The 21,176-nt window shown below is 37.1% G+C and overlaps 2 protein-coding genes across 3 annotated transcripts in view; one reads left to right on the top strand and one right to left on the bottom strand.

The window, feature by feature from the left end:
* Positions 1 to 2,383: 2,383 nt before the first annotated feature.
* On the bottom strand, positions 2,384 to 3,987 carry LOC139694416 (cytochrome c oxidase subunit 4 isoform 1, mitochondrial-like). Of its 2 annotated transcripts, none has more exons than XM_071592957.1 (5): positions 3,899 to 3,987; positions 3,380 to 3,585; positions 3,235 to 3,302; positions 3,018 to 3,142; positions 2,384 to 2,942 (listed from the first exon to the last, which is right to left on the bottom strand). In XM_071592957.1, the coding sequence occupies exons 2-5, from the start codon at positions 3,569 to 3,571 to the stop codon at positions 2,806 to 2,808; spliced, it is 522 nt and encodes a 173-aa protein (XP_071449058.1). In that variant the 5' UTR covers positions 3,572 to 3,585; positions 3,899 to 3,987; the 3' UTR covers positions 2,384 to 2,805. The 2 variants fall into 2 exon arrangements, with proteins under 2 accessions (XP_071449058.1, XP_071449059.1); XM_071592958.1 differs by lacking the exon at positions 3,899 to 3,987 and adding an exon at positions 3,848 to 3,866.
* Positions 3,988 to 3,990: 3 nt separating this feature from the next.
* Positions 3,991 to 21,176, top strand: part of Cse1 (chromosome segregation 1) — a 50,533-nt gene continuing 33,347 nt past the window's right edge. Inside the window, exons 1-6 of the mRNA XM_071592955.1 lie at positions 3,991 to 4,044; positions 4,175 to 4,278; positions 4,359 to 4,504; positions 6,282 to 6,477; positions 20,280 to 20,425; positions 20,532 to 20,639. Of these exons, the coding sequence (XP_071449056.1) occupies positions 4,194 to 4,278; positions 4,359 to 4,504; positions 6,282 to 6,477; positions 20,280 to 20,425; positions 20,532 to 20,639 (681 nt within the window). The 5' untranslated portion in view covers positions 3,991 to 4,044; positions 4,175 to 4,193. The remainder of the gene's footprint in view (positions 4,045 to 4,174; positions 4,279 to 4,358; positions 4,505 to 6,281; positions 6,478 to 20,279; positions 20,426 to 20,531; positions 20,640 to 21,176) is intronic.

The raw sequence follows: 21,176 nt of genomic DNA, 5'->3' as shown, positions 1-21,176 counted from the left end.
TTACACTAACGAAGGCAAAAAACATGTATTGGTTCTACAGTTATAAAAACTGGCACAAATTACATACCCATTATTGAGAATTTAAAATGAAAGAAGAATTTTGATTTGCACTAATTGAAAGACATTTTCATATGGTATACAGGTATGCTAAATTACCTAGTTTGGGTAATTAATGTAGACAAAATATCAACATTATATAATATTCAAATTAAAAAATGGAAACTATATTAGAAATATAATATTTGTTACAGGCCAGATGATGGCACAAAAAGATAAATGTTAGTAGTAGTTATTAACTAGACCTTGTGGCATCAATTAAGAAAATTTTCCCAATGGGCATTATGGACAAATTATTGACATGTACAGATATCCACACAGCAATAATTGGCATTTTTACATTCTTTGGATATTTTTAATGACCTTTTCTGGTCATTCAGGCATCCTGGTGAGAGAGTAATTAGGTCAATATAATCAAAACTGTTGGCATCTCTCATAAACTGGCTTATAGGCGATTAGTTTAGTGCATGATATCTAATTTCAAAGATAATTTGTGTTATGTGAAGGTACTCAGAATTATTAATATTGCCCTTAGGAGTTCCAAGGAATTGATCTTGTTATGCAGTAATTTGTAAAGAAAAGTTGTTTTATTAATTTTTCCACGTTTATGCAAGGAGGGAAGATTTAGTTGAGGTAACATTTCATGATAACAATAAAGATATTCGTGCAGACGGAAACCTGTTCAGGTGCCTGGTCATGGCCTCTCTGATGATATCTAGCTATCCAAAATGGTTGGCTTTCAAGTCTTGGTAACGAAGAGAAGTATGGCAGGGCCACATCAGAGCTGAAGGGTAGATGGGGTTGCGATGCCACCTTGTGCTTGGCCAGGTACTGCAGTCACAAGGAAGACAGTGTGGGATGGCACTTTGTTGTGATGCAGCCTCCTCCAAGGATCTCCTGATGAATTGCATCTTTTTCCTTACCACTTTTCCACAGCCTTTCAGCGACTTCCACATAAAACCTACTATTTACCATCTGTCCCTGAGGCACCAACTCTATGGAGAACCCCTTCTTAGTCAAAAAGATGAGCATAACTTATTTTTCGGACAGACCCTGTGAAAAACTATGAACACATAGGCGAAAACATTCCAAAAACAATTCTAATAAAATAGGAGGAACTGAATATGAGAATGATGTACTAGGTAATGTAATAAAAGAAGGAAAATTCTGGTTTTATTCATACTTTTTGTTGAAAAATTCACAAGTGGCGACCTTCCAAACATGGAGAAATTATGATAAAATAACTAGCAGTGTTGTGAGAGATAATAATAACACATATATCATGACACAGGTATTTTATCCTTTCCTGTCCATCCCCTATGGTGCAAATGACCTCGGCAGTCGGTCGCCTCCCCTAAAAACTACTACTGAAACTATACCCACAGTCATTGAACTTCATCTACTGCAGCACTTGAAGCAGAGTTAAAGACTCTAGATTGTTTTCTTCACAAAGAACACCATCTAAAGAGCTGTGGTAGCTCTCAAAAAACTGCAGAAGGCTAACAATTGAACCAGATGTTCTTGTCCGAAAGTGAAACCTGTGGTTTTATCTCATGCTTGCCTACAAGGTAATTGTTAACATTCATTGATACCTTCAAGATTAGAAAATATTTAATACCAGCTCTCTATGCTAAGGTGACATTGAGTTCTCCCAACATTACAAGCCTTAAGCAATTATTAATGCAACTCAACTTTCACAATTGTACTTGCTTAACACCACAGTAAAAACACTAAGATTGGCTTGACAGGAGGAGACGGTGCTTATCTAGTGCTAAGGTAAAAGGTGTCTCACTATCATAACCTAGAAGAGGATGGCATTCCTTTCCATAGAAAAATTGCACAGCTTCGGTGCTCAAGAGACATTCCCAGAACCTCTGGGGGATACTAAGTGCCTTGTTACTTCAGGAAGCCAAAATGTATAAGTGTTGGACATTATACAAGTTCCTTTTACAGTTTTAAAATTATTCCCAGCAGGAACACATACCTGTTTTTCTGAGTTGTAGGTATGGCAAGATTTATACTCCCTAGTTTAAAACATCTGGAATCAATTTAATTTTAATGAAGTAGAAATATTCTATGCTAATTATGTTCACTAAACCAATGAACAATAAGAGCATCAGTTGAGTAAATGATACTCCTCTAAACTGGATATTGTGGAATTATGCCCCATTAGGGGATTTTGGTTCTCGTACCAATTGTACAACAACCATAAAATGGATTAAAGGGCCACCGAAGACATTAGAGCAATCACTTACCTAGTTCTTAAAGACAGTTCATTAATTTGTACCTTCTTTTCCTTCCATGGACTAATAATGAACTGCATATATTTGATTTAACTCCTTTATTAACAAAGTCATTTTTTCACTTGCATACATAACTACAGCCTGAAAGCAATGAGACTTTAAAACTAGAACTTCCAGTTTGAAGAATGCCAAGGACGATAAAACCACATACACTGTGAAATGCACTTTTGAACTAAGTAATTTACAGTTAAATAGAACATTAAATAACAGTAATACATCCTGGAAGTAACAAAAAAAGGAAAATCACACACTTCAAAAAATTTCGTTTTCCCATAGAAATAATAAAATCATTGGCACAAATCAGTTAACAGCCTCTACATATCGAACATAGAGGTTTGCTACATTACATTTCGGTATTTATGCTGCAGGTGATAGTACAGTCTACTGGAAACTTTTGTTCTAGGTACCCATCGCCTAATTACCCTTTCACTCGTAGAGAAAGGAACTAATCCTTCCACCTGTTATTCTCATAATCCCATTTCGAGGAAACTCCAAAAAATGGACCAACATTTAAATCTACCATTCTCTTCAGTTGAGCTTGCTTATTCTCTTCGGTAAACGTTGGGGGTAGAGGATTGTACACTGTAATTAAAGAATTAATAATTATTCAAGCCCGCTACTTAAAGTCTCGACCACGTAACAAAGTAATATACATACCGAATTTCTTCATTCCCAAATAGGACCATAAACCAAGGGAAATGAGAACAAGGGTTATCCCAACAATTGATTTCCATTCCCCCGTGGGAGCTTTCATTTCCGCAAAAGTTTGGCAAAAAGATGCCCTGAAAATTCAATAAGCACCAACGGCACCAGTCAAAAACGACGAAAGTGAGACTTGATTACACTTCTAAATTCAAAACCATTACCGTATTACCTGTACAACGCCTTTTTCTCTTCGATCGTTAATTTCTTCCAATCACCCTTTTCTTTTTCTTTCAGAGCCTAAAAATTGAGACATGAAGTTTGTTTAATAATTCACCACATCCTCTACAGAAACTTCTTGGAGTAAGCATATGTACCTGAATATCAGGAGTATTCTCCTTGAATCGTATGGCTGGGAGGGGGAAATCTACTCTATCAGCATACGTAGCCTGGCCATTGTATCCAAAGCCTACTATTTCGCGATTTCCAATCTTGGCCCTATCGTGAATTCCTGCTTTATGTATCTTCTGGATGTTCCTAGCGCATAGGCTTAGTAGACGGTTAGCCATTGTGATGCTGTAACCTAGGATAAATTAATTACACCCGATAAGAATTTTAATCAACATAACTTAGAAAATTGGCGAATAATTTGATTTTAAAGAATAAAACTTAATAGTTAGTATTTATTTAAATTCTCCATTGCAAAGAATAACTTAAGTTTTAGAACTGCCATTATGCACTGATAATAACCGTCCTTCATTTGCCATCGAATGTATAAATGATAGTCACGCAAACCTAGCAGTAAAATAGTTGCAATATAAAAAGTATTGATAGAAAATAATTACTTGAGGTGCTAATACGATGGAAAAAACTACTTCAACTACAGACTTTCTTACCTGCAGAGCGGTGTAATTCTCAGCCAGGAAAGAAAAGACAGGCGATTCGAAGTCTTCAATTGGTTGCTAATATCTATTGTCAGGTGGCGCTGATATATTTAAACGTTAAATTTTACCGTGGTGGAAGTTTTGATTCGAAGTATCGAGTAAGTTGTAAAAAAATTACACTTTGTCTGCTTGCTTTGTCAGTATCTATTCTTATGGGTCTTTTTGGGTCGGAGTAAATATCAATTGGACATAAATATTCGTCATCAAACTTTAAGTTTGCTGTTATAGCTAATTAGCCGTAAAAAGCATGGAACTCAACGATGGCAACTTGCAAACCCTAGCAGGGTATCTTCAGCAGACTCTTTCTCCAGAACTTAACGTTAGGAAACCTGGTTAGTGATTTATTTTCTTTGGATAGTGTTTATTTTGACAGTGAAAAGCTTGTATCATAAGTCGGCGTTTTCTTTTCTAGCGGAAAAGTTTCTTGAGTCAATTGAAGTTACTCAAAACTTTCCCCTGTTGCTGCTACATTTGGTTGGAAAGGAAGATTTACCCTTAAACATCCGGCTTTCTGGGGCTGTAGTTTTTAAGAACTTCGTCAAGAGAAATTGGGAAATTGTATGTACATATTTCGCTTTTTATGTGTACAAACTTTTGTCATGCATGCTTGTTGGTGTCAAATGGATTATACGGTTTGGCGATAAAATAAATGCCATATATGTCGTGCGTTGTGTGGTTTGAGATTGTTTACTGATTATTTTGCTAAGAACATTCATTGTGTTATATGGCAACATAAAGCCAGCATTTAAGTATTGTTTTGCCCATTTTGCGAGCCAAATCCTTATTTTAGCCCCTACTAATGACGATTTTTGTTTGCGTATGTGGTAAGTTGAGGCCAGTGAATAATAAATAGTTAATGTCGTTGCTTGGTCTGGAATTTGTTTTTGGCGCGATTTGAAAAATTTTCTTCGTTAGTCACTTTATTTGTGTAAATAAGGCCTCTTATTACAATTTACTATCAAATATGAGTGTTGGCATTTCACTGCGCGTCATTCTGTGCGAAATTTCTCCCGTCTACAATCTTGCATTCAATAATCTTAATGATATGGTAAATTCTTAGATTATATCTTACTTACAACTCTTACCTCCTAAAGTTGTACTTTAAGGGATAAAGTACTTGAAATAATTGTTGAAGAAGATTACTTTTGGGTGACTGGTCGGCCAGTTATTGGTCTAATTCCGGCATCACCTAAAGTACAGGCTTGGACTTATTCTCAGTCAAAAACTTATTAAATCTTCTTTGAATTGGCGTACGTATAAATATGAATTATTTAATATTCAAGGTGAATGAGGTGACATTTGACTTGAAATAATGATAAGAATGAGACCTCAAAATAATCTGAAATCATCAAATTGTTCTTTGATCAATTCATGAAATTGTTATTTGATGATTCTCATAATATTAGGGTCAAGGAAATGTGATGAAATAAAATTATATATAATAGATGAAGCAACATCTCACTCCAGTATCTGAGCTTTGTCTCCTAGATAGATTTTGCCAATTTACATTAAAAATTTTCATGACAACTTTCATGATGTATTATTTACAAGTTTTAGCAGGCAATGGTAATTAAAGAAATAGCCCCAAGTCTCAATTTCTCTCTCAAACTCTTGGCATGTAAGAGTTACAACTTAGGCATTTTCTTCTGGTGCAAGGTTCATCCTGTTGGTTTTCTTATATCAGCTTCTTCAAGGATGCCTGTCCTTTACACATTTATTGACAGGTTTTTCTGGATAGGTAAATGAACATGAACATCTATGCATAAAATGAAAGCTTATTTGTATGTTTAAGTAGATGAACCTGCAATTGCTGGTGCAGTGCTGAATTCAAGTCAATTAACTTGCACCACTAATGCTTTACTTAAATTAGTATAGCAGAATTATATTTTTTCGCAATAAATTATGCTAATAAAATATGTATGATCAAACTTTATTGAATATCCTTTGTAAAAAACGTAGTTTTCATAGAAATAACAAATTACCTGGTTTAAAATTTTACTGTGTTGATTTGGCATTAAATGGATCATATATGTTGTAATTCATTGTCAATATTCCTCCTCATTTGAATAAAATGCACAGCTTCCTTGCTGCTTTGATTAAAATGTTCATAATTAAGATGTGATAGCTTCCTTCTCTGATTTAAAAGACAATGGTTCTTCAAACATAATTGGGTGTCTCAATGATTCCATAAATTTGAATACCTAATTTTCTTGAGAAACTTATTACTTTTACAGTTGTTTGGTTTAGTGTAGCACTAACTTTCTTCACTTTTTGATTGTTTTAAAGTTTAACATTAACATGTGGCACATTTACAGAATAATTTTCACGTTTATAGAATAAGGAAGAAGGAGAGGATCGCATACATTCCTCTGACAGAGAGGCCATCAAAGCTCTCATTGTGGACCTCATGCTTAGATCTCCAGAGTCAGTGCAGAGACAACTAAGTGATGCTGTCTCCTTAATTGGTCGACATGATTTTCCTGATAAGTGGCCTGGTTTACTTCCACAAATGGTAGAAAAATTCAATGCTGGTAAGTTTTTTGTAATTCAAAGTTGTTTTTTCTGCATTTTCTCTTGCCATGCCATATTTTTACTCATGGCAGTAAATGTGGATGTGCTGTAAGCTTTTAACTTTTCTATATCATAACTCTTCTAAAGCCCTAAATACAGGGTGGGGCAGAATGGACTCCCCGATTTGACAGATGAATTGTGAAAAAAACAACTAAAAAAGGTTTTTATTTCTGAAAACTGCTTCCAAGGCCATTTTATTTTCATTAAGTTTTGAAAATAATTTACTCCAGGTGACGAACTTGGTGAGCAATGCACATGTTGAGTCATTCAAAAAAGTTTTAGAAAACTCTTCTCAGTGTATCTTGCATTATTCCCGCAGTGAAATTTGTAATTGCCTCCTTAAGAGCATCCAAGGTCCTTGGTCAAACATGTTAAACCTCAGTTTTGAGATATCCCCCAAAAAAAATCACATGGGTTCAATTCTGAGGAGCAAGGGGGCTATGGGCATCCCCTCATGAGGAGATCAGGCTACTGGAAAATTGTTCTTGTAGGATTTGGCGTGAACAAAGGGTGGTATGAGCCGTGGAACCATCCTGGTGAAACAAAAAGGCTGCTGTGTCATATTCCTCACCACACTTTTTCATTTTGGGGTGTAAAAAGTTCCCCAGCATCTCACAATAGTGCACAGGGTTTGCAGTAACAGTTGAACCTTGAGATTCAAAAAAGTAAGGCCCATTAATGCCTATGGAGGACACAGCATACCAAATTGTCACTTTGGGGCTATGAAGAGGTCTGGGGTGAAGTTCGCGAGGGTTGTCAATCGCCAAGCAATGAAAATTTTGCTTATTTACTAAGCTGGAGAGGTGAAAATGCACTTCATTGCTAGACCACAGAATAGTGTTGGTTGCACAGAGGTTAAGATGGCCTAGCAAGCATCTGTATTTCACCCAGTCTTCTCAACTCAATTCTTGAACAACCATTATCTTGTAGGAGTGTAAGTGAAGGTCAGAGTGTAAAATTTGCCTTGCCGTTCTGGGCGATATTCCAAGAACAGCAGCATGTTTCGGTGCGGACCGCAATGGAGACTTCCATGGGTGTGCTCCCTGCCATGATGTTTGTGCACTCTTAGATCGCCCAGCAGATTTTCTAGGAAGTGCAGATACTGTTGCCCATGCACAAGTAATCCATATCCTAATGGTTTTAGCATCAGGAACCCTGTCATGACAAGTCAAACCAAACTGCCTACGAAAAGCCCTCTGCGTCGCCACCACACTATCAGTTTTTTAAGGTGGTTTCTATGACAAAGCCTCTGTTCACCAAACCACTGCATGATGACTACTGAAAAGGGCATTGTTTTCCCCTGCTGACGCCACTACTCCCACTCTGTTAATTCACCTGCGCACTCTTGAGTGATTTTTTGAAACTAGGGAGTCCATTCTGTGCCACACCATATGTGTAATGTCTAGGTGTTTCTTGCATATTGTATCAGTTTTTTTCCTCTGCCTGAATGGCCTTCATCATTCTCAGATATCGATTTATTTATTTACACTGATTTAGAGGAAGCTTACTATTTGTTTGATTTAGTGAGTGAAGCCTTTCTTGTGAATGTATTGGCCTAGTTGGTCGAATATGTTGTAAATTGGTTGAGCAGTTAAGAAATTTGATGGTGGAATAATCTAGACAAAATACCGTAAAAAGAACTTGGAATTTTAAAAAGTCCCTTTTTGTGCAAACACAAATTGTGTCATGCATGAATATTGAAAAAAAATATTTATCCTGGCACTCCCATGGACTACAATCTTGGTGTGGTAAAAGTGCTTGTGCATTCCGATGACCCCTTGAGCTGTGCTGGTGGGAGTAGTAATAATTGCTCCTGGAAGGGTCACCCATGCCAGATAGGTCGAAGGTTAGCAGCCAGACAAAAAGTAGTCCATGCAGCATCTGTTCCTCAGTGAGGCGGCTGCAAAGGCATCCGACCCCAGTGGGGCAGCCATTGAGTGATGGTGTCACGTTAAAAACACTATTGAGGAAGGCAACGGGAAACCACCTCAATTATCATTCCCAAGATTAAAAATGACGGACCCTACAGAGAATATGAGTCCTGGCGACTATGGGGCTTGGCCTCTTCGGCCGTGTGTCGTGCCTGGTAGTGGGGGAGGCAAGGATTACATGGTTGTCCTCCCACGAAACCCTTGCAAGGGAACACCTACAGCAGCAGGACAGAAGAAGACCAAGTAGTTAGAATAGGAGCATGGAATGTTAGGACAATGATGAGGACAGGGAAATTGGAGCATATTAAGCGAGAGATGGGAAGGGGAAATATAGATATTTTAGGTCTATGCGAGGTGAGATGGAAGGATAGCAGGGATTACTGGAGTGATAATTATAGAATAATATACAGTGGCGGGGACGAGAGCCGACGAGGAGTTGCCATAATTTTAAAGAAAGAGGTAGGAAGAAGCGTAGTCAACATAGGAAAAGCAACGGATAGAATATTACAGGTAGAGATAAAAGCTGAACCAACAAACTGGTCATTGTTCAGGTATACATGCCACTGAGCAACCATAGGGATGAAGAGGCCGATAGGTTATACGATCAGTTAGAGGACATAATCGCATGTGTTCGTGCAGGAAAACATTTGATAGTGATTGGAAATTGAAATGCAGTAGTAGGTGAAGGTAGGTGGTGATGAGGTGGGGTACTACAGTTTAGGCATATGGAAAATGCCAGGTGACTCTGAAAGGCATCAGTTAGATTATAATTTGGTTAGGCACAGGTTAAGGAGAGTGTTATAAATTCACACAGCTTCCTGGGAAAGGATGTGGACTCTGACCACAATTTAGTTGTTATGAAATGTAGCATCTGTTTCAAAAAGATAAGGCAGGGGTGGTGGGTTAGGAAATGGAATGTACAAGCATTAACTGGATTAACAAGGAAAGGGTACCAGCTGGCTATAAAGAAAATTTGGAGGATGGTACAGAGCTGAGGACCATCGTAGAAAAATTGGAATGCATTAAGAAAGAGTTATCTTACCCACAATAGACACTATTGGAACCGTTCATGCGAAAAGGACTAGGAAACCATGGATGACGGATGAGATGATTACATAGATGGATGAGAGGATAAAATGGAGAATGTAAACACTGAGGTAGGGAAATGGAAGTACAAAGAGTTAAATGTACTTGAGGCAGGCAACAAATAAACCAAAAGAAGCATGGTGGTAGACTTAGTGCAAGGATATGGAAAATTTGCCGAGGAAGGTTGAAATTGGTGCGCTGTCCAGCAAAGTTAAATCGTTATCGGGAAGTAAGAAAGGAAGAGCTATGCTAACAGTTAGAGATAAGGCGGGTAAGGTAATAGTTAACGCATTAAAGATCCAAGAGAGATGGAAGGAGTATATAGAAGAACTGTATAGTAAAGAACTCAGACCAACAAAGTTAGACATAGAAAAGGAACATGATGTGGAGGAAGATAGTTTAAGTCCAGGCATACTCGACGAGGAGATAGAAAAGGAATTAAGGGAGATGAAACTAAATAAGGCCGTGGGGTGGATAACATTCCTGCAGAACTACTGAAATGTTTTGGAAAATGTGGGAGGAAGAGGCTATATGGGCTGATTCGTAGTATCTATGAGGAAGGAATCTGGCCAGAAGAATTTGTCAGATCAGGGTTAGTTCCTATCCCGAAAAAGGAAAATAATACATCATGTGAGGACAATAAGTTTGATATCCCACACAGCAAAAGTTGTTCTAAGGATCATAAATAAAAGGGGAGAGATTAGGGCAAATGATTGGTTAGGTGATGATCAGTGTGGGTTTAGGAAGGGTAGAGGTACTGGTGATGCCATTGCAGTAATGAGATTATTAATTGAGAGGAATATAGAATACAACCAGGAGGTATTTGCCTGTTTCATAGATTTCAAAAAAGTGTTTGATAGAGTGAATTGGGGAAAACTAATGAGTATATTTCAGAAAATAGGAATAGTTTGGAGGGACAGGAGGCTAAACCGCACCCTGTACATGTCTCCGACTGCTTAGGTTCAAGTGGGGAATAGGGAGTCTGGATGGGCTGTTGTAGGAATAGGTGTAAGGCAGAGTTGCTCATTATCACCGTTGCTGTTCAACTTATATGTGTAGGAAATGATTAAACAGGTATGGGAAGAACTGGAGGTCGGAATGAAAGTTGGTGGGGAGTTGGTGGGTAAAATCAGTTAGGTTTGCTGATGACCAAGCTTTAGTTTGTCAGTCAGCCAAGGGGCTGCAAGCATTGCTTAGTGAATTGGAAACTCATTGCAATAGGTATGGGACGAAAATCAATATTAATAAACAAAGTGATGCGATTTTCTAGAAAGAAAAAGGCTGAGATAAACATTAAAATAGGAGGGCAAAAACTAGAGCAGGTAGAACAGTTTACGTATCTCGGTAGTGTTTTGGACCAACACGGTCAAAGTAGTAAAGACGTAAGGAGAAGAAATACGCTAGGCAAAGAGGCTTTCACAAGGAGGAAGGAGTTGATGGCACGGACGTTGAGTAAGGATGTTAAGAAAAGACTCGTGAAAACTTTGATATGGAGCGTAGCTATGTACGACGCGGAAACATGGTCATTGAAGTAGGAGGATAGAGGTAGACTGGAGGCTTTTGAAATGTGGTTGTGGAGAAGAATTGAGAAGGTGAAATGGACAGAGGAGAAAACAAACAGGAAGTACTTGATATGGTGGGCGAAGAGAGGGATTTGTTGGGAGAAATCCTATGGAGGCAGGAAAAATGGATGAAGGGCATATTGGCTGGCAGTGGGATGCTGAAAACTGTAATAGAGGGGAGGATGTTAGGCAAACGAGGAAAGGCAGGAACAGGATAGGGATGTGGAGGGGATGAAGGGAGGAAGTTCTCCGAGATGAAGACGGACCTGATGAAGAGTAGGTTGCTGGATTTTGTGTTTTCTTAGGAGTCACAAAATATTTATTTGGTAGCAGTGTCCATCCAAAAACCTACCTTAACCGGTAGATAAACTTATAATAAGTAATAATTTATCCTGGCAACCTTTGGCTTAAATAAAAAAATGGAAGTGTATTAAAAAGAGCTGAATTTTTGGTGCATTCTCCCTCAACCATTTGCGGTCACCTTTATCCTTTTTGATTCATGCATAGTTTTCTCTGTGGTGTAGTAAATGTCTGCTAGTAAATTATTAAGGGTGTTCAAAGCCCTAATAAGCTATCTTTCAAAAGCTTGGTGATAGCAATGTAAAAGTTTGCAGGAAAGCTTTATGCCTTTAGTTTGGCATTATTGAATGCTATCCTAGCCTATTGAATAAACTAGCAGCATTTGGGAAACCTATTGAAGAAAGTGATTCAAGAATTCAACAAAGTGCAGAGAAAAGCTACGGAAACCAAAAAAATTGCCAAAGATGGACAAAGTATCAACCAGTAAATACCTTTTTTGATGGGAGGTTCTGATAGCATGAAGATTCATTTTTATAATGAGCCCATATGTAGGCTCTCATTTTCTTGTACATATAAACCAATTAAATAGGGCAAGACTGGCGTTATTGCTTTAGGTTAGTTAATGTATTTCCTGACCCATAAGATGCACTTTTTTTGCTGAAAATGTTATCTAAATTCAGCCTGCATCTTATTGATTACAGGTACATGGGAAAACTTCAACCTATAATTGCAACATAACAGTTTCAGGTTTAACTTTGGAATTCCTTCCTGATGAGGGAAAAATGAAACTTAACACTTCCACGATCAAGATTTAATATTTCACAACCATGGTTTCAATGCTACGCATCATCATTAGGTGATGATGCACAGCATCAAAACCATGGTCATGAAATGTTAAATCTTAATTATGGAAGTTTAAAGTTTCTTTTTTATTGTCATCAACTATAATGGCAAGTCAATTTTCCAGAAAAATGTTTACTGTTTTAAGTTTTTTTTACCACATCAGGCATAGAAAATGGTTGCCTTATTACAAGTGTCGATAATATTTCTGTTTTGAGTCATAGTAAGCAACAGAGTTTTAATATTTCTTTGAAAGTAATTTCCAAATGAATTGTAAATTAATACAATGTGGAGCATTTAGTTTCATCGCACATATGGTGCTGCTGCAAAACTTCATCATGCATCAGGCTAATTGGATGTGGCCCCTCTGCTAATACATACATAATTGTTTCTCTCCCAATACAATAAACTCAGGAATCTACAGACATTCAACCTTAAGTGTCCTGCAGGCATAAAAAATGGTAGCTTTTAAGACAAAATTTGATTACAATATCAAAATAATAACAGAAACTAAGCATCACACTAAAAATTAAAATGATAATAACCTCATGGAATATAGAAGATTGTCATGCAGTATTGCATTTATCTTGAATTAGTGAATTACTCTTCAAAACATGGTTATAAGGCAGCTAAAAAATGTTGTGTATAGCTGTTAATTTTTTTAATGTAACAATTCAATTTTCCTTTTAAGTGTTAACATCTAAATACTTAAATCTTTTCTGTCTGATCCAAGTATTTTTTTGCATTTGAACTAGAAAAATTACATTTTATTTCATGAGCCTGGAAACAATAATTAAGGTTGCTAGTGAATTTTTAAACTAAGAAGTGCAGGGTAATCTTAAAATAGCAACAGTGTTAGCAAAACTCTAAACATTTGTCGGAAAACAAAAGTACTGCTGAAATTTTAACAAGTGTGCATCTAAGAAAGTAAAACTAATAATGTTATTACACTGCAGTGTATCTTCATATATTCATGAGGAATTGGAAGAATAATAAAAGAGATGGAAATGCATGATCCAAATTGTTATGCGCACAAGTTATAATATAATCCCCATTGGGTCGCTGCCTCCAGCTTCTACTTCAAACTAGGACAGAAATTGCATCAAAATTAAAGTTGAGTAGGAAATGTTTAATCTTCAGTTTTCATGCATTAAATTCATATAACAAGGCAGGTATTGATTGGTACCTTTTTATTTAGAATAATGCCCATATCTTCCTTAGAGCTGTTAACTTCATTTAATTTTGTTACGTCTTATCTAAATATTTTAATGGTTTAGGACTTGTGAAGTTTTCTCATTAATAAAACATTAAATGGAAGCCTATATATTTTTTTTGAAGCTTACCTATTTTTTTGCCTTCTCACTGTGCTTTGTCCCTTTCCTCTCCCAGTTAAATGTCTTACTCAAGAAAATTTTTGAATCTGTGATTATCACCAGCCAGACCTGTATATCAAATTTCAAAATTGAAGCATGCAATGGCTCCAGGTTCTCTTTTTACCATTCCTCCACATGCAGCCAAAATCTTTCCTTTCCATTTTTACACTGGTGGTGTCATTTGAAACTTAAAGTAGAGAAACCATAAATCTGAGATTTCAAACAATGAAGAGCATTCTTAATTTTTTGGGATGGTTGTAACTATGAGGGTGCCCAAATTTCACCCTGACTTTGATCAATGCAGTTACTCAAGTGATTCTGAGCTTTGCACAAGTAGGTTTGATTTTTATCTAAGTGTACTTTTATGAATTATTTAATTATTTGCCTAATCAGCAACACTCAAAATTTGACCTAGAAAATGTATACTTTCTCTGAATGATTAAAGCTTTCCTAATTTATTTTGAAGTACTCCTTAATATTTTAAATTATATCTACATTTTTCTGTGAAGTAATTGTATTTTCTTGAATTTGGTTGAATCTTACAATTTGTGTTGTGTGAAATATGTTTGGTAAGTTGTTGTAATAGAGCAACCAAACATTCTGTGTAGAATAACAAATTTTTGTGAACTTCAATGTTGTAGTCTGCTTCCAATATTCTGGTATGAATTTCGTAATTATGTAGATGATCCAAATACTCTTTCAACCTCTTAACTTTATGTGATATCATCTCTTTACCAGAAGCATGTTATACCTTAGCATCATCTCTTTTTGTGAGCCAAAGCTAATTTTTCATGGTTTAATTTTTGCTCTGCAGTTCCTTTCTTGGCTTCCATTATTCTACTCTTTAAATCTAGCCATCTTCTTCACTTGATCTTGTGTTGACATACTTTTCTGCGGCATCATGATGGTGCGGTGGCTAACGTCCTGGTTTCCCTCTGAGAGAGCCTTGGTTTGAAACCTGGAGATGGCAAATATTTTTCAATGGTATCCCAACCCCTATTTGAGGTGCTATGTCGAGAGCACCTTGAGTGAGTGTATCATCCATAGGATGGGACATTAAACTGTGGATCCTTAGGCACCATTTGTTAAGAGCAGGTTAATACTGACACCGAGTTTCTCTCCATCCTTCCTTCTTTCCTATCCATCCCTAAAGGTGCAATTGACCTTATCTGTTGGTTATCTCCCCTATAAACTACTACTACTACTTCTTTTCCACTTCTTACTTTTATGTCCATTGACATGCTATCCTTAGCTCAATTGTGTCAATCTTTACAATTGACGTTGGTTCTTTTTCGTTTTTCTGGAATCAAATATGTGAATTTGGAAAAGGTTTATCATAGTCTAAGGTGTCACGTTGTTTTATGTTAGTTGAAGCTAGGAATGTAGTTCTAGCTTGGTCAGAAATGTGGTTTTGGTTTGTCTTTTACATCCGAAATTTACCATGTACAGTAAACTACCATTAATAATGTCACCTGAATTTAGTTAGTATTTTGTGAGTATAATAATGTAGTCATTATCACTTAAGTCCTCCGGAGAGCATTTGCTACCTTTTAATTGATTTGTAAATGTCTACTTACCAAGATAGTTGACTTAGCATCTTCCCTGTTTTTCTTACGTCATCCATGAGTATTTTTTCACCTATTTCTTTGAAGCATCATATTGCCTACCACTAATTTATAATAGTGTCAGAACTCCAATAGCCATTCTCCATTTCATTGAATTAATTGGTCAATATGTTCCCAATTTTTGCCCTCCTCTAAAGATTACATTTAAGTCTCCCTGGATAAATAAATATTCTTATCCTTTTATTTATTCTATTACTTTAAGTGATATCATCATATACAGGGTTCGTCCGGAAAATAAGTGTACTGAGCTCAGGAAAAAAAATTTATTACACTTTTACATATCTTAAGCTAATATTCCTCAAAATAGGACCCTTGTGAGTCGATACACTTGTTCCAGCGGCGTTCCCATTCCTGGAACGCTCCCGCGAAGGCATCATCGGGAACCTCTCGAAGACACGTCGTCACGGCCTCTTTGACGGCGTCCAAAGTCCCGTATCGCGTTCCTTTCAAACTCCTCTTTATCTTCGGGAACAGAAAGAAGTCCGGTGGTGCCAAGTCCGGGCTGTAGGGCGGGTGCGGCAGCGTTGCCACGCCGTGCTTGGCCAAGAAGTCCGACACGACAAGCGCGGTGTGAGACGGCGCATTGTCGTGATGCAGCCGCCAGATGTTTTTGATCGCGGGCCGGACGCGGGCGACTCGTGCACTATTGTTTTTGGCACATTACACTGCTCTGTTATCATCCGAACACTAAGACGACGATCCGAGTTCAGTACATCGCGAACTTTTCGCACATTTTCGTCGGTGAGTGTCGTTGATGGGCGTCCAGGCCGTGGTTCGTCGTCGACCTCTTCTCTGCCCTCCACGAACCTCTTGTGCCACCGAAAGATCATGTTTCTGGACATGGCTGACTCCCCGTAAGCCTGGTTAATCATACCGACAGTTTCGGTAGACGATTTCCCAAGCTTTACCGCAAATTTGATGGAATAACGCTGCTCCAAAAACTTCGGCATCGGGTTCCGTGACGTGGGTCGAAGCGTGGAGGTTCGCGTTAACAGAGCTCCTCACTACACCACAGCTCAGAGCCGACTGCCTTTTTCAGCGTCGCTTGCCAACATACCCCCCTCCAATCGCAGCCCGTCAGAGCGGTGCTGGGCGCGCCTGGAGCGGCGGGAAAAAATCAGTACATTTATTTTCCGGACGAACCCTGTACAGTGTAAACCATCGCATTTACATAACTTATTGTCAGTTTGTGGGAAACTTGTGCTGTTATTGTAGCTGGTGGTTTCATTGCCATATTCACCCTAAGGAATGTTTCATACTATGCATTGAAGGAAATTCTGTGCTAAAATGACATCACTCTTCCTTGACATTTCACCTATGGTTAATTCTATGGAATGAATACCTACATATTTTTTTATCATCAATTCTAAGATGTTCTTGTCATTTGTTCAATCCCTAGAATGTATTGTTTCTCCTTATCGTATTGCAGTAAACACCACAACAATGCTTTATTCTAACTACAATATTTGCCACAACAATCTCTAAGGAAAAATCAATAGCAACCAAAAATAATTAAAAATAGATTGTTTTAAGCTTAATTTAGGGTACATAATTTATATCCTTCAATAGACAAAACAATTTATTTTTGGCCCAAAGATCGTATTCTGGATCTTAAATGTGTGATGGATCTGTTGTAGAACTCCTAATGTAATGGGCTTGAAGTGGCTGCTTTGTGTTTCAGCTTGACTATGTATACTTTAAGGTTAGAAATTACTTTAGGACATGGCTTGAGCCTTTGGATGGCCCAAGTTGGTCCACTTCACAGGAAAATTTTATTCAATATTAGTATTACATTTGTATACATGTATGTACCTATGTGCATACATTTTTCTACAGCAAATTAGCAATTTGTGTGTCAAACTCATGTTCTCTTTCCTTCAGATTCATGCTGCTCCATATATCCTTTCAACTAGGCAACTGGGAATACAAAAAAGGTGATTTTTACAAAGCACTTAAGAGCTGGTAGTTCTGCGACCTGTCACAGCAGAGACCCTGGCAACACAAGTCCTTGACTCATTTTATAACATTGAGTGACTTGACTGACCTTAAGGAGTGCATCTTAAATCTGCCATTAATCCACTTGGAATGTCCCTGTCCGGGATGAGAGACCTATGTGATATCCTTCTGCTTTGTTGCTAGGTGTGTGGCTTCTCCAAAGAGTGGTATTGCCAGACTGAGACATCCTCTTCCACGATGTCCTTCTCCCATGTGTTCAAGGATTCACTCCTTTAATCATGATATTGAGCCTCTTGGTCTCCTGTTGGTTTTGTGGTTGCCAATAAACTGGGTCTGCATGGCCCCCAGTTGCCTGGCAAGTCCTCCAGTCATTCAAAGTTTCATTTTTGTCAATTTCAAAGTAAATCAGTAAATATACTAGTTGACTGTGGAAGACTTTACTTTATGAAATTCCACCTTAATGCCATTCAAAATTATTTCTGTACACATGAGAAGTTTAATGAATTGAATCACATGAAAAAAGACTGGTTTACTGAAATTGTAAAACTGGTTACATTCATCCAAACTTTCTCGAGTGCCAAATTAATATTCCAGAAAAACTAGCAATCTTATTAGTATGAGGGTAATCCAGCAAGTACCCGACCCAATGAAGAAAATGCTACAATTTTCTATTTATTTTTCAACAAAATCTCCTTTCAGCTCTATACACTTTTCCCAGCGATGTTCAATACGTCTGATCCCCTTTTTATAGTAAGAACTGCTCCTCAAAATAACCAGCGACTAAAACAATAAAACCCCCACCTTCCCCTTTTTGAAAAACCCTAACCCCCTTATGCCTTACCCTTTCCTCCTGCCACACCTTTTTGGTTGCTCGCAAGGTATCAATGTAGATGAATAGCCATTTACTGCCAACATCACTTCTTCACTGTTAGAAAATCTTTGACCACGGAGCCATTTATTCAAGTTTGCAAACAAAAAATAATTGGAGGGTGCTAAATCTGGCAGATAAGGTGCATGAGGCAAAAATTCGAGCTTTAATTCATGAATATGGGCCATTGCAAAAGCGGATTTGTGAGCTGGTACATTGTATTGATGAAACAACACTTCTTCTTAGCCAAATGCAGCTGCTTTTGCTTGATTTCTTCGCTCAAATGTTGCAATAAGTTCGCATAATCATCGCCGTTGATAGTCTTTCCTTTTCAAGATAAATCAATGAAAATTATCCTACGTTCATCCCAAAAAACCAATACCATGGCCTTGCCTGCTGATGAAATGGTTTTCGCCTTCTTTCGAGCTGGTTCCCCCTTTTGAATCCATTGTTTTGATTGTTTTTTTGTCTCAGGAGTGAAGTATTGGACCCATTTTTCATCGGTTGTTATGGAATAGCGCAAAAATTCTGTGTTGTTGCTGTGAAACTTTGCTAAACACTCAATTGAAACATCTTCATGACACTGGATTTGCTTGAGTGTGAGCAAACATGGCACCTATCTTGCACACAGATTATGTCCAAATTTTCAGTTATAATGCAATGCACTACACTTTTTGAAATGCCTACTATGTCTGCTAGCTCAGTTTCAGTCAACAACCATCCAGTATCACTTTGTGGAATTTCTTCACAGTTTCTTGAGTCGTCACCTCGTGTGGTCGACCAATGTTATGCTCGTCTTGACAGGTCGTATGGCCTCGTTTAAACTCTGCTACCCAATATTTTACTGTTGACAATGAAGGAGCAGACTCATTCAGAGTAGAATCCAGTTCAGCTTTTATATTGGTTGGGTTGAGGCCTTTCGAATAAAAGTATTGTATCACATAACGATGACCAATTTTCTCCGTATTCACAAATTCACTGAAAAAGTTCACTATTGATGGCTGCCAAACAAATACTAATCAACGTGGCATCTTCAAACTTGAAACATATGCTCTTTATAGATTGCGTACTTTCTAATGCAGTGATATTTTTCAAACAACTGCTGCCATCTCTGCGTCATGCCGGGTACTTCTGGGCATTCCCATGTATATGAATGTAACATGAAGCAAAATAGTTAAGAATTTTTTCAAGAAGATTAGAGATTCAAAATACTTCATTGATTTCAAATCAAAAGACTATGCATCAAGGTGCAATGTAAACTTTGCCGTGCCTGACATAGTATACTATTTTTGTTGGTACTTCATTGCATTGATAACAATAGTACTTAAGCTGATTACTTCAGAAAAAACACAAGATAATATTATGTAAATGAAGTTTTCTCTTGTATTTTACTGCTGAAAATGAAGTTAGTTAGTTATAAGTTTGTTTAATTTTTACTACCTAAATGATAAACAAATAATATGATCGCACTGCAGGCAGGATAACATTTCACAGCTTGTACGAGATTCAAGTCAAGACTTTATAGTTTGCTTAATAAATAGACTTGTTGTAAAATGGAAGAAAAGGCCATGAGTATTCTTATATTTATAAAAAAATTTAAAAACATAGCTGGCACTTTATGAAGATTTTTATTTGAATGTTGTATTATAAATAAAAGTAATCCGATAAGCAAAAGCACTGCTTGGCAATAATCTATCCTTAATGGCAACCGGATACCCAAGAAAAAATGATTTTTTTATTTGCTCTTGGAAATATAAATAGAAATTCCCAATATAAATAAAAATTTGCATTGCTAAGCTGAAAAATATTAGTCATCAATTGGGGAAGAACTGGTGACCTCAGGGCCAATACTTAAGAATGCTACCTAGCTGGCAGAGGATAGGCATGTTATGCAACGTTTGGACTTCTTTATTCTGTAAACTGTATTCAATCAATGTCGAAAAAGGTATTTTTGTAACCTGAAAGTTAAGGTCCTAAAGGCCACATTTCAGTGCAATCAGTCATCCATGGACTTGGTCTTCCCCTAGTTAGATGGAGAAAACTGCTGTATTGTATAATCTGAAAGGAACCAGATGGTTTTATTTATGTTGCTTGTTTGTGTACTTGTAAATGATAATTTTCATGGGTTTACAAGGTTATTTATGTGTAGCTTTTCAGTTTTTTGTGTCATTAAATTTTAAGCATCCTAGTAGATACTTTAAATATATATTCTTTCTTTTAGGTGATTTTCAGGTCATCAATGGAGTTCTTAGAACAGCACATTCACTGTTTAAACGCTATAGACATGAATTCAAATCTCAGCAGCTCTGGACAGAGATCAAGTTAGTTCTGGATACTTTTGCGAGGCCACTTACAGATCTTTTTGTGGTAGGAATATATTGATATTTAAATCGTTTTTGAATGTAATGTGTTGAAATGTATTTTATTTATTTTTTTCAAAGTCTTTTATAACATGCCTATTTCTTTTTTTCAGGCGACAATGAATTTGACCACTGTCCATGCAAACAATGTGGATGCATTGAAAGTTATTTACAGTTCACTCACCATTATTTCTAAGGTTTTCTATTCCCTCAATTTTCAGGTTAGTAGCTTCATTTTAGTACTAGTCTATAGGGTTAGGGTAGGTTTTTGACAGACCCTGGATTTTTTTTCAGGTAAAATCCAAAGGATAATTTACATATGGAGGGAATGGTTAAAGGTGCTGGGGAAGAGCTGGAGTTAGGAATGAAAACCTGTGGGGAATTAAAATCAGTTATATTAATGGATTATCAACATTGTTTTTACATGTTTCCACGCAAAATCAAATGAACTTTCTGAGATGAGTTTATCATTCTGGGCCCTTATTCTTGTGATATTTAAACTTATTAAAGGGTCATATTACTCTGGGACTATTGAAAAATATAGTGCATTCTAGACGGTACTGGGGCTTTTTTCACAATGAGCTGTTGTTCATACAAACGAAATTTAGATCAAATATAATACAATGAATGAATAGCAATCAGTGAATAGATTCTAAATAATTAATAATTTAATGAACTACAATTTGCAATAACATTCTACAGTATTATAAGATTATATATCCTTGTTACCATGATAATTGGTATTTCAAACCTTCTTT

Source organism: Hetaerina americana, unplaced genomic scaffold (assembly GCF_022747635.1).
Source record: "Hetaerina americana unplaced genomic scaffold, ioHetAmer1.1.p SCAF_5, whole genome shotgun sequence".
Classification (NCBI taxonomy): Eukaryota; Metazoa; Arthropoda; class Insecta; order Odonata; family Calopterygidae; genus Hetaerina; species Hetaerina americana.
This window is presented reverse-complemented; position numbering and strand designations above follow the sequence as displayed.